At 39.4% G+C, this 14,950-nt stretch overlaps 2 protein-coding genes across 7 annotated transcripts in view; one reads left to right on the top strand and one right to left on the bottom strand.

Moving 5' to 3' along the window:
• The window catches only part of TMEM211 (transmembrane protein 211), a 59,483-nt gene extending 48,691 nt beyond the window's left edge, over positions 1-10,792 (top strand). The window contains exon 3 of the mRNA XM_027743855.2: positions 9,525-10,792. Within this exon, the coding sequence (XP_027599656.2) occupies positions 9,525-9,751 (227 nt within the window). The 3' untranslated portion in view covers positions 9,752-10,792. The remainder of the gene's footprint in view (positions 1-9,524) is intronic.
• SPATA22 (spermatogenesis associated 22) overlaps positions 1-14,950 on the bottom strand; it is a 48,517-nt gene that overhangs the window by 28,602 nt on the left and 4,965 nt on the right. For 3 of the 6 annotated variants that reach the window (XM_027743769.2, XM_027743800.2, XM_027743774.2), the window contains 2 exons: positions 14,248-14,345; positions 10,946-13,976 (listed from right to left, as the gene is read on the bottom strand). In XM_027743769.2, coding sequence (XP_027599570.1) covers positions 13,713-13,976; positions 14,248-14,345 — 362 coding nt within the window. In that variant the 3' untranslated portion in view covers positions 10,946-13,712. Of the gene's footprint in view, positions 1-4,467; positions 5,750-7,529; positions 7,758-10,945; positions 13,977-14,247; positions 14,346-14,950 lie in introns of those variants that run through there. The other 3 variants (XR_005563473.1, XM_027743793.2, XM_027743784.2) reach the window with 3 other exon arrangements.

The following is a 14,950-nucleotide window of genomic DNA, read 5'->3' as shown; positions in this document are numbered from 1 at the left end:
GGGTACATGAGCCCAAACCTGCCTTTGAAGTGCACTAGAATGGCAGACTTGCAGGTGACAGGGGCCATTGCACAGGGACTTGCTCAGGTGCCTGTAAACAGTGTCCACAGTGGGAGGTAAAGAGAATTCTGGTCCTTCCCGCTGGCAGCCCCACAGGGTGCTCAGCACTGAGATGCCACCTGACTTTTGGCTCATTTCTTCCAGTAGCCTTGGACTAAATCAACCTCTTTGTGTGAGAGGTGGTTGGGGCTTCTTTAAAGTAGACCTGTCTGCTGCCAGCCGAGTGGTGGCTGGACCAGCACAACCAGCCTGGTAGTGTTTGACCACGTGTTTTAGGAGGACACGTTCCTCACAGTTGCTGTGTAAGACCTGGCTGAGGAGCACAGGGGTCAAACATGGCTGAAGTCAAAATATGAGGTGTTCATTTTTTGATTCATCTGCACTGACAGCAACCAGTGTGAGCAAACCCTGCTCAGGAAGAAAAGCTGGATGGCAGAAAGAGGGTGCACTGACTGAGGGAGGCTGGGTCAGAGTGCAACACGCAGCAGACTTGCCTGAGGATCAGCCCTGGGCTCACCTCCTGCATTTCCAGGCAGCTTTCAGTGAAGCAGCAGTTGCTGCCCCATTTCTCAGCTGCAGAGCATCTGGTTTAAGCCATAGCTGATTCCATTTGTGACGTTTTTAAAGGTTAGGAAAACCACTGCAGTGGTACCACTGAGTACACCTGCACTTCTCCAGTTTGCAGCATTAAAAAGCTTCCAAGCACTCGGGGAGCATCACTGCTGGAGGTGCTGCTAAAACCCACTTCAGCAGGATGTGTTCCACCATATGGCTACAGCTGTGTGGCACCTGGGCCGTAAAAGAGGGGAGCTCGGGAGCACACGATTATTTCCAACATTACTTGTGGTGTTGCTGATTTATGGAGGGCTGGAATCAGCAGCGTGAAATGAGGGTTGTTACAGAACTGCTCTTTATGATCAGGTGGCAGCACGTGTGCTTCTGCTGACTGATGACATTCACAGCACTAGGACATCTGAGAAACACAAAACTCCGGTTTCAACCCCCTGTCAAGGAGTTTTTATAAGGAGATTTGAAAACATGCAATTTGTGTCTTCCTGGTAGTTCCTGTGCCCCGGGAAAACTGAGGCTGGTCTTTGTAGCTTAAATCAATTAGGAGAGGGATGTAGGATGTCTTTTTTGTTTTAGGCACGGATTTTTCATGGTTGCATTCCAGATAAAATGCTGTTCTGTCAGGGATTCTAATCACCTTTCAGCCATATATGTAAAATACATGTCTCTGAAAGAGGTAATGAATGCGCTGTCCCTGAGGCTTGAAGACTGCTGGGATGTGAAGTGCAGCTGTAATGAAGTGAGACGTGGGCATTATTCTCAGACCTCCTGCCACCACTGCCTCGGCTGCCACGTCTGCAGCGTGCGAGACAAGGTATAGAATGTGCAAAGTCACAATAAATTCACTGTACAACGCTTTACAATAAGGTCACCTCTGGTGTAAGGCTGGTATTTAATGGCCACCAGCTTCATTATAAATCTGTTTTCATCAGCGTCTGCTCTGCTTAAATTGTGAGTCTTGGGAGAGGTGAGAAGATTGATTTAAAGCAGACCTGTGGGGCGAGCAGGTGGGGAGGAGAAGGGAGCAAATGTGTCATGTCGAATCGTGACATTTCAGGTGATCTACACATCACTGCCTGTCTTTTGGACCTCAGCCCCTGTTCTAAATAGCTATTTAAGAACTTGGATTTGACAGCCAGAGCAGGAGCCAAGACCTGCTGCAGGCTGGGCAGCATCTCCCCTCCCCAGGTGAGCTGGCTCCAAAGCAAAGACAGTATAATGTGTCTGCTCCCTCACTGCTTCCAGCTGCACACGGACCCAGGCTGACACTGTTCCTTGCTAGGGAATGCATCAGATGCTAAACTGAAGCTGCTCTTGTTCTTAGCCAAAAGATCACAAAAAGAAGCATTAATTTAAATTTTCAAGCATCAATTTAACTCCCTGCTTGTGCTGAAGAACATACTGGATTTGGCATGGGTAGGTTAATTAAGAAGAGAAGCAAAGTGTTTGCCACTCCTATTGCTATTTGTAGAAACGGAGTTGCACAGTTAACCAATGTGCATTGCTTAGGAAATGTGTACCATGTTATGTTTACCTAAAATAGAACAACTGAAATATGCACTTTTTATTAGCACTTCCTAACTGTTGAATAGAACATAACAGAGATAAGGGAACACAGGCACATTACAGGCACGATACATTCTGAACATGCTGCTCTCAGATAAAGAACCCAACACTTAAATATGTCAATATTACATTATTAGTCTGTTCTGTTTTTGCTGCTCTGAAAGAGATGAAGTGAGCATGACTTAAATAATTTCAAAAGAAAAAAGAAAAGAAAATCTATATAATTATTGAAGCGGTACAAAAGAGGAAAATCATAATGGTTTCCAAATGACAGTCCAAATGCATCTGACAGTCCCCATTTCTTAGCCCTCTGACTCTTGTAAAATTTTGTGTAACAGGCTGCTATTTGGAGAAACATTAGCTCTTGTCTCTCTTTTACAGTCTGCTAAAGAGGCTGTATTTCTTCTAACCTTGCAGATGACAAAATGCACTCCTTCACCACAGTCTACACAGTGCTAGATCATTTCAGCCTTTTTGAGTAAATGACATGCAACTCTATAACTGCATGATTAGGCCCATAGATTACCAGATTACAGCCATAAATCTTCACCAAAGCTACCACTCGCTTGGCAGAAATAGTGAAGTTTCATCATTTGTTCTCATGTAGAAAACATGCTGTGAAATGCAGCCCCAAAGGTCACTGGGATGGCATTTCCTTTTGTGGCCCTTAATAAACTTGCAGCTAATGCAGTAATTACCAAGCCCAATTACCTCTGTGATGGCTTCAGAGAATTTCTATTCCAAAGTCTGGATAGTGAGATTCCACTCCCTTCAGTTAATAAGTGAGGAAGATTCAGCTATTCCTACAATTGTTACACATTTCTGAAACAGGCTATTTGTGGAATGAGGGCCTGTCTGAGTGTGGGAGTTGTGCCAACAGAACCTGAACAGGGCATTGAAGGGGCACTAAAAAGATGTGTAAAAAAGGTGTATGGGCACCCTTATTTCAGTGCTAGTTTTATTTAGAATAACCTGTTCCTATTCCACCTCAGCTAAATCCAAATAAACTGAAATGGAAAACACTTCCCAGCTTTTGATATAAATATATTTCCCCACAGTTTTGCATATATGTATATATATAAAAATACAAGTTACTATATCTGATGCAGCTCCTTAGCTTGTGAGCTGGAGTCACAATACTCAGCATTTATTTAAACACAGAGTTTGGAGACGTGGTACAAACGAATGCATTTCCTTTGTTAGCTACAAAGGGGGTTGACAAGCTACACAGCTTTCCTTACAACTACATTTATATTACAGCTGCTAAGTGTGAGCTCGTGAGTTGCACCATTTAGAAAAGCCAGAAAAGGAACTGCTATAATCTACTTATTTGGCAACAGTCCAGCACTGATAGATGCTCCTCAAATCACAACATGTTTGACTGAAATGACGCCAATGGAATAATTCTTTCCAAAGAAGAGCTAAACTGTGATGTGTCAGGAGTGGCTGTGCCGTTATTATGAGTTCCAGCTCTTTGTTCAGTTACAAAGGGAGGCAGCTACATCTTGATACCAAGTATATGGGCATTATTATCCCTTTTCCCTGCTCTTCATTTTGGTTTCCTTGGAGGGAATAATTGCCAGGGCTGCTTCCAAGAGTTTGAGCTACAGGTACCTGCCGTGCACCTGCCAGCAGCTCAGCAGAGCAGAATGGCATTTAACAGTGGTCCCTGTTTGCCTCACCCCTCCCAAAGTTTTGTTTCTCTGACAGTAGGATTTTGTTTGGTTTCTTTTATCTTTGACAGGTCACTTTCCTGTTTATTTTACAGTCGCTTTCCTGTTTATTTTATTTATATGTAACAGGCATTTAAAATGATGCCTGCTGATTTTAGATATATTTCAGCTCTCCTCAGATCTAGGGAATTCCTCCTTTTCTAAAGTAGTTAAAAGGAAATTTCTAAGCTTGCTAATAGCCCAAAATTCCATCTTGTTTCTATTTGTACACTCATGTGCAGCTATTGCCAACAATAACCTTGGATCTTATTTAGCCTTGTCTTTATGTTTCCAGCTGTTGGAAGAGATATATATGGAAGAGATATATAGGTACCTCCTTTTTGTGCAAGAGAATTTAACCCACCTATGCCCAAAATACCTCAAACGTAGAAACCCTTCAGGCATGCTACAAAAATATCAGCATCTGCTTACTCATTTTAAATTATGGAAGTAAAATCACATAAACACAAAGAAAAGCTGAAGAGGAGCTAATAAAATTATTAGGTTAATAAACTGTATGAAACTGAGACAAAATATGTTATTCAAAGTCAACTGATTGTACATAAGAACTGCCAGCTTTAATAAGGGAGGTAATGGATTATATATAAGAGGAATCTTCTTGATGAGATGATTGAAAATTGCTTTGGTAGATTAAGCTCTGTCAATAAAAATCTTCCAAGAAGACATAAGACTGTGATAATCTGTAATAGGGTTGGAACAATACTCTTGCTTGCCTATGATTCAGCCCTAATTCTAATGATTTTCTGATATGTCCCACAAGCTTGCAATTAATCTGTCATTGTCACAAGTATCAGGAATACAATATACTCCTAAAGTAAGCAAATTAACTTCTAAGACAAACTAATCCCCTTACAGCAGGTAATTCTAGGAAGAAAATTCATGCACACATCATATTTTACTGCTGGTGATAAGTACTAGTACTACACATCATCTAAACATACTAACAAACACAACAAAATAAAACAGCTTCTTCTATTCTCTGTATTTGTGATCCATCTCTGGATTTCCATCCATTTCAACACCAGTATGGAAGGATAAACACAAGCTTAGCCAAGTTTAAACATTCCTGATTCACAATACAGAAAACGATTCAATTATTGTGTTTCACATGTTGAAAACTCCATCGGTCTTGCCAAAAGAAGTGGAAATGGAAATAGCCTTTTTTTGTCATGGTATCTGAGAGCGTTGTACATTGGTGCCCTCTGCACACGCTCCAGAGAACTGCAGAGCTTTGCTTTGGTGTAAAATAAACTGGAAAATGGTATGTGATGGATTTAAATAATTAAACAGTTTTACAGGAGCTTAATGAAATGAATAAACCATTGCAGTGATAAAGAGATATAGATTATTGGATTTTAAAATAGCAGCAAATTCTTTTTTCCTTGAGTAGAAGTGCCATTGATTCAGTATTATCACCAACAATTTTTTTGCCACAAAAAGCCCCATTTCCCCTGGAAGAAATGCCCTCCTTTGTTTTCTTTAGAAATCAAACAACTTCAGAAATCTACTTTGTAAAAATAAAACCAAGCTTTGGCTTTCAAACCCTGCAGAGGAGAAACTGCCATTTACCACCTGGCTGTAGGACACCAGGGAAGCAAAAAGGATGAGGGTGAGACTGTAACTGTTTGGGAGGGCAAGAGATTATAAAGTAGAAATAAAATATGACTTACTGTTGACCCACTGTGCTGGACTTGCCTTTGGGCTGCCCTGCAGTCAGCAGTGGCTGGGAGTTACTGGGGAGGACTCAGGTGATGAGGACTCAGCAACAACAAACACCACGTGTGAGAACTCAGGTGATGCAGACCCAGCAATAACAAACACTGTGTGTCAGATAAAACAAACAAAGAAAAGCATGTTTTTAACAGGACCCAGTACCTGATGGGAGAGGAATCAAATGATCAGTCAAGCCATGTTAAAAAAAGAACTCAACTCCCCATTTTACCAGCAAGTCCCCTCACACTCAGTTGGCTTCGTGCTGTAGAACAGACCCCAATATGTTGTCTGGCCTTATCACCTTGTTCGACAGCAGGATTACACCGCACAGAAGGGTGAAATGCACTCACTGCTGTATTCTGACACCTCTCAAAGTGCTGTTTGTTGTTGGAAAGCCGTGCAGAGGCGTAAGTGTTCTACGAGGAACCTAAATGGAGCCCCACTGTTTCTTTGTGTGCTCTCCCAGCTCACTGTGCTGCTGACAGACAGCCCCATTAAGGAGTCATTAGCACCATGCCTGAAAGCTTGGCTTCTGCAGATAATAACGGGCTATTCAATATTTGGAGTCTTTGTAAGAAAGAGGGCACCTAAATGAGAATAATGAGGTCATTCTATGACATGCCTGAGGATATGAAACCATGGGTAACTTTTCAGCCCGTTTGATACGTGAACACGTACATTCAGCTGTGACAGATTATTTGTAGCCTTCGAAAAAATAAAGCTTCTTCCATCAAATCACACCATGCAACATCAGCACCAAGTGGTAATCAAAACACTGGTGTCACTGTCAAGCACAACCTTCAAAATAATTCTGTGTAACCCAATCAAAAAGAAAACATATATGGACATACGTGAAGCAGAGCAAGGGGTTGAGACAGTGTCAGAAAAACAGTGAAGTTTAACAGTAAGCAAAGGATTTTATGACAAAAAAAGATTGTTTCCAATTCTGCATCACTTTTTTTTCACCAAATGGTGAAAAGGACTATTTCGGCTTTGAAAAAATGAACAAACTGAAGTTTTAGTTTTAGACCTGATTGTTGCTTAGAGCAGTGGCTGTTTCTCTTAAAACTGGCTCGCTTTGCCAACATTTTACAGAAGGTTTTGCACCCCGGGGCTGTTTCCAGATTCCTCATGCAGTCGAGCAGTCTGGGTGGCAGTGGGGCCGTGCTGTGCACCCACTGGACACCACAGTCTCTCAGGCATCCCATGGCTTCACTTCCCAGCTGCACCATCCCAGGAGTGACTCTACAATGCACAGGTCCATGGATTAGCACAGTTTAGTTTGTTCATCAGCTCAGTGGTTTAACGCTCTCACAGTTTACAACAGCAGTAGGAAAAGTCTCCCTTTTTCCTGGTTGTTCTCCAAGGTTGTTTCCCATGTTTCTGCCTCCAGAGGTGGTGCTCTGTGTTCCTGGGCGTGCAAGAGTGTCACATGACTTTCAGGCTGTGCTGGCCCTTAGCTCTATTTCTTCTTTTGGGAAAGCTCAGTGACCTTTGCTAAACAAGGTGACAGAATCACAGAACAGTTTGGGTTGGAAGGGACCTTCAAAAGTCATTTAGTCCAACCCCCTGCAGGGAGCAGGGGTGTCTTCAACTAGATCAGGTTGCTCAGAGCCCAGTTCAACCTGACCTTGGATGCTTCCAGGGATGGGGCATCCACCACTCTGGGCAATCCATGCTGGTGTTTTACCACAGTCATCATGGAAAGTGTATTCTTTATATCTCCTCCTTATATCTTCCCTCTTTTAATTTAGAGCTCTTGCCCCTTGTCCTGTTGTAAGAGATGTGTGTCTAGTTTAGCTCCATTTCTACTATATTTTCATTTTATATTGTTTTTAGTGGTGTCATATGTGTGTAGTGAGAGGAGATCTGCATAATATAACTTACTTCTTTGTATTTAGCTTCAGCTTCTGCATGTTTGGGTAATGTCAGACCCTAGATGCAGAAACACAGCTGCCAAGAACTCAGTGTCCAGGTCTGTGGGCTCCCTCCTGTCCTGGGCACCTCCAGCAGGTGCAGCTGGTTGAGGATCAGGGAGTGTGAGATGTGCTGGGGATGTTCCTTGTGCTGGGAAGGACTTTTCCCTTCACTGGCTCCTGCAACATCACCTTGTGCCTGGAAAGAGAGGAAGGCCACAGCAACCACTGAACAATTATTCATGAGCCTTAAAGGAAAGAGGGTGTTTGTGGGAGCAAGGGCACGTGAAACACTTGGCTCTGACAGCTCCACTTCTTGGCAGGAGCTTCTCTTTGTGCCCCTCAGTGAGATACCCAGAGGGAAACACACTGGCAGGTTTGCTGCTGCTCCAGTTTCTCTCCTTTTAGCTTCCATTTTCTTTGTCTTACTGTTTTCTATAAGGGATTAACTCAGCAGTTCCATTTAGACTAGAAGGAAAGGTTTAATTCAAATTATTCAGGGACTTTACAGGCTGAGTGTGTTAAACTTTTTGACTTCATCCAGCCCTCAAGCTTATTAAAGTGGTTTTTAATTAAAAAAGATTAATGAGTGATTGCCTGTTTTTAGTGGATACTTTTAAGATTAAGCCTCTCCAATATTATAATTGGAGTCATATGCACGTGCCCTACCTGAAAGGCAATTACAAACACAGAGAATAGCATGTAGTGTTTGTTTTATAATCCTAATGTTTCATTAGATGTTTGCTGGTGATGAATTATCTATCAGCTCAAACATAACTGTTACTTCTGATTGCTGCTATTCTTGAATCACTACCCCGAATTTGAACAGAACAATATCCTGGAAGAACGGGAAGGCAGGAAAAAGATGCTCGATGGTATCTTTTCTTTTAATGCATCTTTATCATAGCCATGATTTAAACCTTGGGCAGCCTTATTTTCGAAGTTGGGAAAGTGGTCCTGATGTTCCTTAAATTAATTGCGTAAGCCATGATCTTTAAATGTAACATGTTATATTCATTAAAGACTGTAAAATCTGTGAAGGGCGATTAAAAGCTAATGGATAATGCAGGGTAATTGCAGGAGGCAAGTCTGGCTTTCCAACACCAAGGGGTGGCTTAAGCTTTGCTTGTATTTTAGACCTCTTTGGCTAGAAGGAGTAAAAGATGCCTACTTGGAAAAATTTCCTTCTTTAGCCCTGTGCCTTTACATACTGAACCTTTAGACTTCTACAGCATGTCCTGTTGTATTTATTTGGTGCTTTTGGAGCCCAAGCTGTCAAAATTAGGTAATATAAGAACTTTAGGTCTTAATATTTTAGGTCTCAACCTTAGGTTGAAAACTTTTCTAATCCTTAAGTTTAGAGAGAGAATTCAAAAACCTATAGTGAGAGACTCCACTGCTAAAAGTTATTGTATTGGTTTTTATCTCACAGTCTTTGGGATTTTTTAAACAATTTGAGTCTGTACTAATGCAAATAATGAGAAAGTGCTCACATTGCCAGAACCTCACGAGCAGAATCTGAAAAACTACATTTGAACTCTTTCACTGAAAGTTTTTATTTGGCAGAACAAAGTAATTGTTTGTCTCAAGCACAAAAATGCTGTTGAGAAGAAAATGGAGCTGGTTTGGAATCTGCAAACATAGGAATTCTCCTCTGGATTCCATTAGATCTGAATCATCATACTTTTGACATGGCTTCATAATTTGGATTGGAGCGTTTCTGAAGTTGTGTAGTGGCAAGAGCTCTCATGAAAAAATCCCACCTTGCTGCCATGTCCCACCACTGCTGTGCACAAGAGGTAATTATGAAAAGGAAGAGAATCTGCCAGTCATAAGGGGTGTTTTAAGCTATGACTCTTCCCATTGATTTTAATATATATTTGCCTTTCTAAGATAAGGATTTTTTTTTTTGTCCAATGGAATTAACATTCGATAATAATTGGTGTGTTTTCTTTCTCCTCTCTAGTGTTCATTATGGCTTCTGGGCTTTTGGTTTACCCTTTTGGTTTCAACTCTGCTACTGTGAAGAGATTCTGTGAGAACTCAGACATCTACTATGCAGGAGACTGCCAGATTGGGTGGGGGTACATGCTGGCAATTGTTGGGGTCATGTTGTCTGTCTTTTTACCATTCTTTGCAAAATATGCACCAAAAGAGCACATATCTCCAACTCCAATACCCACTATTTTATAGTATTTTATTACTGTTTTAAGAACAGAACATTCCTGTCTACAGGTAATGGGCAGAAATTATGATAGCACTTCCAGTTAGCTGTGTTGCTAAAGAGAGGAAAGGAGATGGGGAAGAGAAGGTCAGATTCACAAGGACCAAAAGTGCATTGATAGTCTTCCGTAAGTATGAGCAGAGAACACTCTGGAATTGAAATAAGATTAATCAGCAGCCTTTACACTGCTCTAAACAAATAGTGGCATAATGCCTTAGACAAAAAAAAAAAAAATCAGTTTATCCTCAAAACATCTGTCTACCTCCCAGTTTCTTTTGTGTCTCAAAATCGTAAGTCTTAAAAGCTTCAATTCACTTTTGATATATTATTAAACGTCAAAACTTTTATGAACCCAGTAACTTTAAAATCGATTATGATATTTTGTTACAATTATTTTGATTAGTGAAAAAAGCACCTGCTAGTAGCCATGGCCTAAAATTAAGCTTGATAGCTAAAAAGAATTGTATACAAGAAAAAAGTTTCTTTTTAGTCTATATATGTATTGTAAGTTGTGGGCACATTTTTTACTACTGCTCTAATTGCCAAGATTTAGAGTCCTCTGCATGAAGACTTGCATAAAATTTAGATTTTTTTTTTTCTGAGAGATCTAACTACTTCCAAAGGCTTCATGATGATTTAATAGTTTTAACAACAGGGGTAAAAAATGCTAAGAATTCGGTCTTGGTGTTTCTTAAATTATAATTTTAAGTGGAATTTTACAAAATTCATTGAACTATTACGACTTTAGATTTTGGGGTGTACTGTTTGTTTTTTAAGGCTGAAAACAAAAATCTCTGTTTACAAAACTGTCTGTGCCCGATGGCCCTTACATGTAGTGATAATCCAAGCCAGAATGAACTAGATTCTAGTATTTCCATTACAATTAAGAGTCCATTGCTGTAAAAAGACAAAAGTGAAGTGAAATGCTATTGAACTCAACTAATAAGAATCTGATGCTGTGTCAGAACTAGCAAATGGCCATATTTCATTAGTCTGTATGGGAATTTTGTGAGGTCTGATTTCCACAATAGCACTGAATTCATTACTATCAAGCATTGAAATAAGTGCACTTGATTGCCTTAAGCAAAAGAAACATTGGGTTCTAATCTCGCCCACCTGTTGTGTTTTTCCTTTTAAATAAAAATAGAATTCTAATTCTATTCTCATCTTTTATTTTCTATTATTTATTAAAAAAGAAAAATCACATAGATTATATTTAATTCAGAGATGTACTTCTTAGTTTTGTGTTTTGGCACAAACCAGGTGATCAAATTTATTATTCTTCACTTAACTGAGTCCAACTGATTCCTGAATTTTTATTGTTTGTAACGGAAGGTGTACGTGAAGGGACAGACAGAGACGTGCTGAGGATGTACAAGAAAATGCAAACAGATGGAACAATCACTGTGTTATCTTAATATACATCAAAGACTTCTGCAGTCTTGTTTACATTCCTCACCCTTCTAAACTTCAGTGGAAAGTTGTGCTGTTTTCCAAAATAATTGTCCTGTTGTTACATTTCCAGGCACTCTAAGAGCAAATTCTGCACACAAATTTATCGAGTTCCATTACTAATCTTTGAAAATACAGATTCCAACGTAGAATGAAGTACACCAAGAAAGAGAGAGCACATGCTATGCACTTCTGCTCACAGGGACTAGGAAATTAAATCTTCTATATATTTAACAAAATAGGTTGAAGGAATGCCCTAAAGTAAGAAGAATAAATTTCAGTCACTTCTGTACAGTACTGTGCTTTTCAGTAATGTCTTACACTTTTTTTAATGAATGCCTGAAACGGATAATTTTCATACAAGAGTCAGAAAAGTGAGGAATAACAAACAACATGCAAAAAGAAAATAATCACCATGAAGTAGAGAGACAGAGATGCAGGCTTTTCTTTCCTAACCAACCTGTGCCTTTACACTAGAACCATTATACAAGACAGGATCAATATGGTTAAAAAAAAAACCACCCAACAACTGAAAAATGTTGAGTAGTGTGTATAAACTGTATTGTGTAGGGTTTTTTCTGTTTTGTGTAATGTTTACAACTGTTCACTTAATGTTTCACTAGAAAAAGTGATTTGTTAGTGTAAAGTAGGAACTTTTTTTTTGCAAAGATCTAAACACTTACTGAAAGTAAAAATCATTTTAGATTTTTATTAACAGCCATAACATACCCAGTAGACACAAACGACCTATTCCTGCCATTACTTATTAATGTAACTTTCAATGTGCAGAACTGGAAGCATCAATCATTCAACTGGAATCAGTGGGACTACAACTCTGGGGTGGTGTTGATAACAGGCCTGGTCCCAGAGTTCAAGCTTCCTCTGTAATTTTAAAATACTGTTATGGCAGAGTCTTACCATTCACAACACTGCTGTACCAAATCCTTTACTTCTTAAACCTCAGCTTCTGTTGTGAACATCATCAGCCTCTGCATCCTGTAATATTCTGCACCTTTTATGAGTTAAGCTAATGCTTCCATGTGCAACTTTAACATTTTATAACACATAAAGGGAATCAGATACGTGGATGTGACCACCACAGTGGATAGACAAAGCTCTCCTTGACACATCCACGCTCAGAACCAGCTTAGCACAGAAGGTGGAGGTGATGGTGCAAGTGATTCTTACAGCAGTTAGTAAAGCACATACCTTAGATCTCAACTGGAACATGAGGGGGCTGTTGCTGACAATACATGTGCTGACACTGACAGATCACTTTTTAAAACAAAGACTGTCTGCGCGTTAAACTGTGTAAAAGCGTTTTCCTGTTGCAAGTCAAACAATTTACTGGACCAGGTTCAAGTTTTATTCTAAATATATAATTTTTTAAGTGTAACTAAAAGCTGTATTTTCCATTAATGTGTTTCTGCGTTGACTAGCTGGCTCCTTTTTAGAATATTAACTGTTTTCTGTATTTGACTTGTTGGATACAATATTTCAATTATTTTAAATGTGAAATTTCCAATTGCCAACACTGTATAATAAAATAATAAAAAACCCCCATCCTGTTTGCTATTTTCTTGACAAGTCTTTTGTTTTACAACTCCCAACAGATCTGCTACAAAGCTTTTGAAGTAGGGGAAAAGGAAATAGAAACAGCAGGAATAACCTGTGAAAGTCAATGTCTGAAGGCAAAAGGCACATAAACATGTACATGGTCCATCCCTCATGAAAGGTGTTTATATGGCAAAGGCGAGGAAGTTCTGCCTTCAAATAATTCTTTCTTTTCAACTTCCTCTGTGTCCTTGAAGAATCATCCTACAGCTTCAGGGTCTGTTGCTATTTTATACAGGTGTTATACTGATTATTTGTTTAAAAAAAAAAGAAAAAAACCAAATAGCATATAAATGGGAACCCAAGGAATACCTGGCAGATACAGCTGCATCCTGTGGAATCTTTATGTAGTACCTCTTATGTTCATTTCTAGCAAAGCTTTTGCACATGTTCTTGTCATCCAGCAAAAGAAAGGGCACCTGTTATTTGGAACTGAAGAGGAATAAAGACTGTCTTTTTACTTTCTACCCAGAGAACTTTGTGATGTTTGTTACCTATTAAACCATGACCAAATACTCCTCAAGAGAATTATACAGTCAACGTTTTGAAACAGGTATTGAAGGAATTTCTCAAAATCGAAGACAATGAGAAGCAATGGAAATCTGAATTCTAAGACAGTTGCCCTACTGCAAAATTTGGCATTTTAATTCAGAATTTCTTCAGTAAAGTCTAATGTACTATGTAACAAAACCCTGTTATTGCATATTTAACTGGGTGAGCTAAAGTAATAGTGAAAACAAAACACAGCACAGTGATATTTCCAATTATTTAACCAGATCCTCCCTGTTAGCTTTGGGAAATGTTTTAGCATGTCCAGCCTTTCTGGGTAATGATCAGTGAAAACTAGAGAAACCATTTCAACTTCTACATCTCATTCATTGTTTTTACATATGCTGTCATCTCAGCATCTGCAATTTTCACAAAGTCTTGGAAAGTGTTCTGTTCTGGAGCAGTTGCTGGTCTTACAGAGACGCACTTGAAAACGTTCCTTTTTGCATCATAGTTTCCCATGCACCTGTGCACTCGGCCTCTAATTAGTCTTGGAAGCTCACGGTCCTTCATCAAAGCATAATAAACAAATAAAACAATTATGTCACCTCCCACAAAAGCTTTCTGCATGGCTGGATTCTGAAGAACATCAAACAGAAGGAATTTACATCAGCTTTTTTGTTATTATCAACTACCTAAAAGCTAAACTGAAAGTCCCACCTTTTTTTCTGAAACAGAAGCCTAAGGATGCCTAAGTAGTGACAGGATTATTGCTCTAGTTTGGGATCAATATGGTATAAGCATCCAGCCTGCCTTTTACACAGAATATTTCTGCTTTATCAGAACAACACATTATTAACTTCATAAAAGGGATTGGAGCCTGTGTTATGTACAGACACAGAATACTCACAATTTCATAAAACACACAAGGCAGGGTCTCCTTTCCATCTCTCAGGAGAAAGTTCTTTGCCCCATAAGCTCCAGGTGTGACTGCAGAATCCAGTGTGCCTGTGCCATTTACAGAAATTAGTCATGGTGTAAACAAAGAGCAGTACTAAGAATGACACCCCAAGACACCAAACATCATTTACTACACAAAATCACTGAGATATATCAAGTCAGCATCAGCTTTCTGTGGGAACACATGCAAATCAACTTAAATATCTGCAGTCTTGTCAAAATAATAGCTGAGATGCCAACAGATTGTATATTCTTATTCACCTTGTTGTAAAGTTTAGTCATTTCAGCCTTTTGTCATGTTCATTTCTCAGACAACAGCAATTAAATGCAAAGTGTAATGCACTAAAAGTCTGTACCTATATTTAGAAGCATCCCAGACTCAAATCTATTCCTACATTAATTGTATTAAGAATTATTGTCAAACTGTACCTCTCTACAGAAGGTTCCTATAAAATAGGAAAATTAATTGTAACACATTTTAGAAACAAGGAAAGAAAAGAAACAGTATGGAGGAAGCTTAAATGTTGGAAGATGACTGAATTATTAATTTTGTACCTATTTCAGTCACCTTTGATAGCTGAATGGATCTCCCAGAAGGAAAATTAGATGGTGCTCACAGCAACATTTTGGGGGTTTAAGTATTTCAGCTATTG

This window comes from Pipra filicauda, unplaced genomic scaffold, assembly GCF_003945595.2.
Source record: "Pipra filicauda isolate LSUMZ 115617 unplaced genomic scaffold, ASM394559v2 scaffold211_size2331000_pilon, whole genome shotgun sequence".
In the NCBI taxonomy this organism is placed as follows: domain Eukaryota; kingdom Metazoa; phylum Chordata; class Aves; order Passeriformes; family Pipridae; genus Pipra; species Pipra filicauda.
The sequence above is the reverse complement of the archived record's forward strand: the minus strand, read 5'-3'. Positions and strand labels throughout refer to the sequence as shown.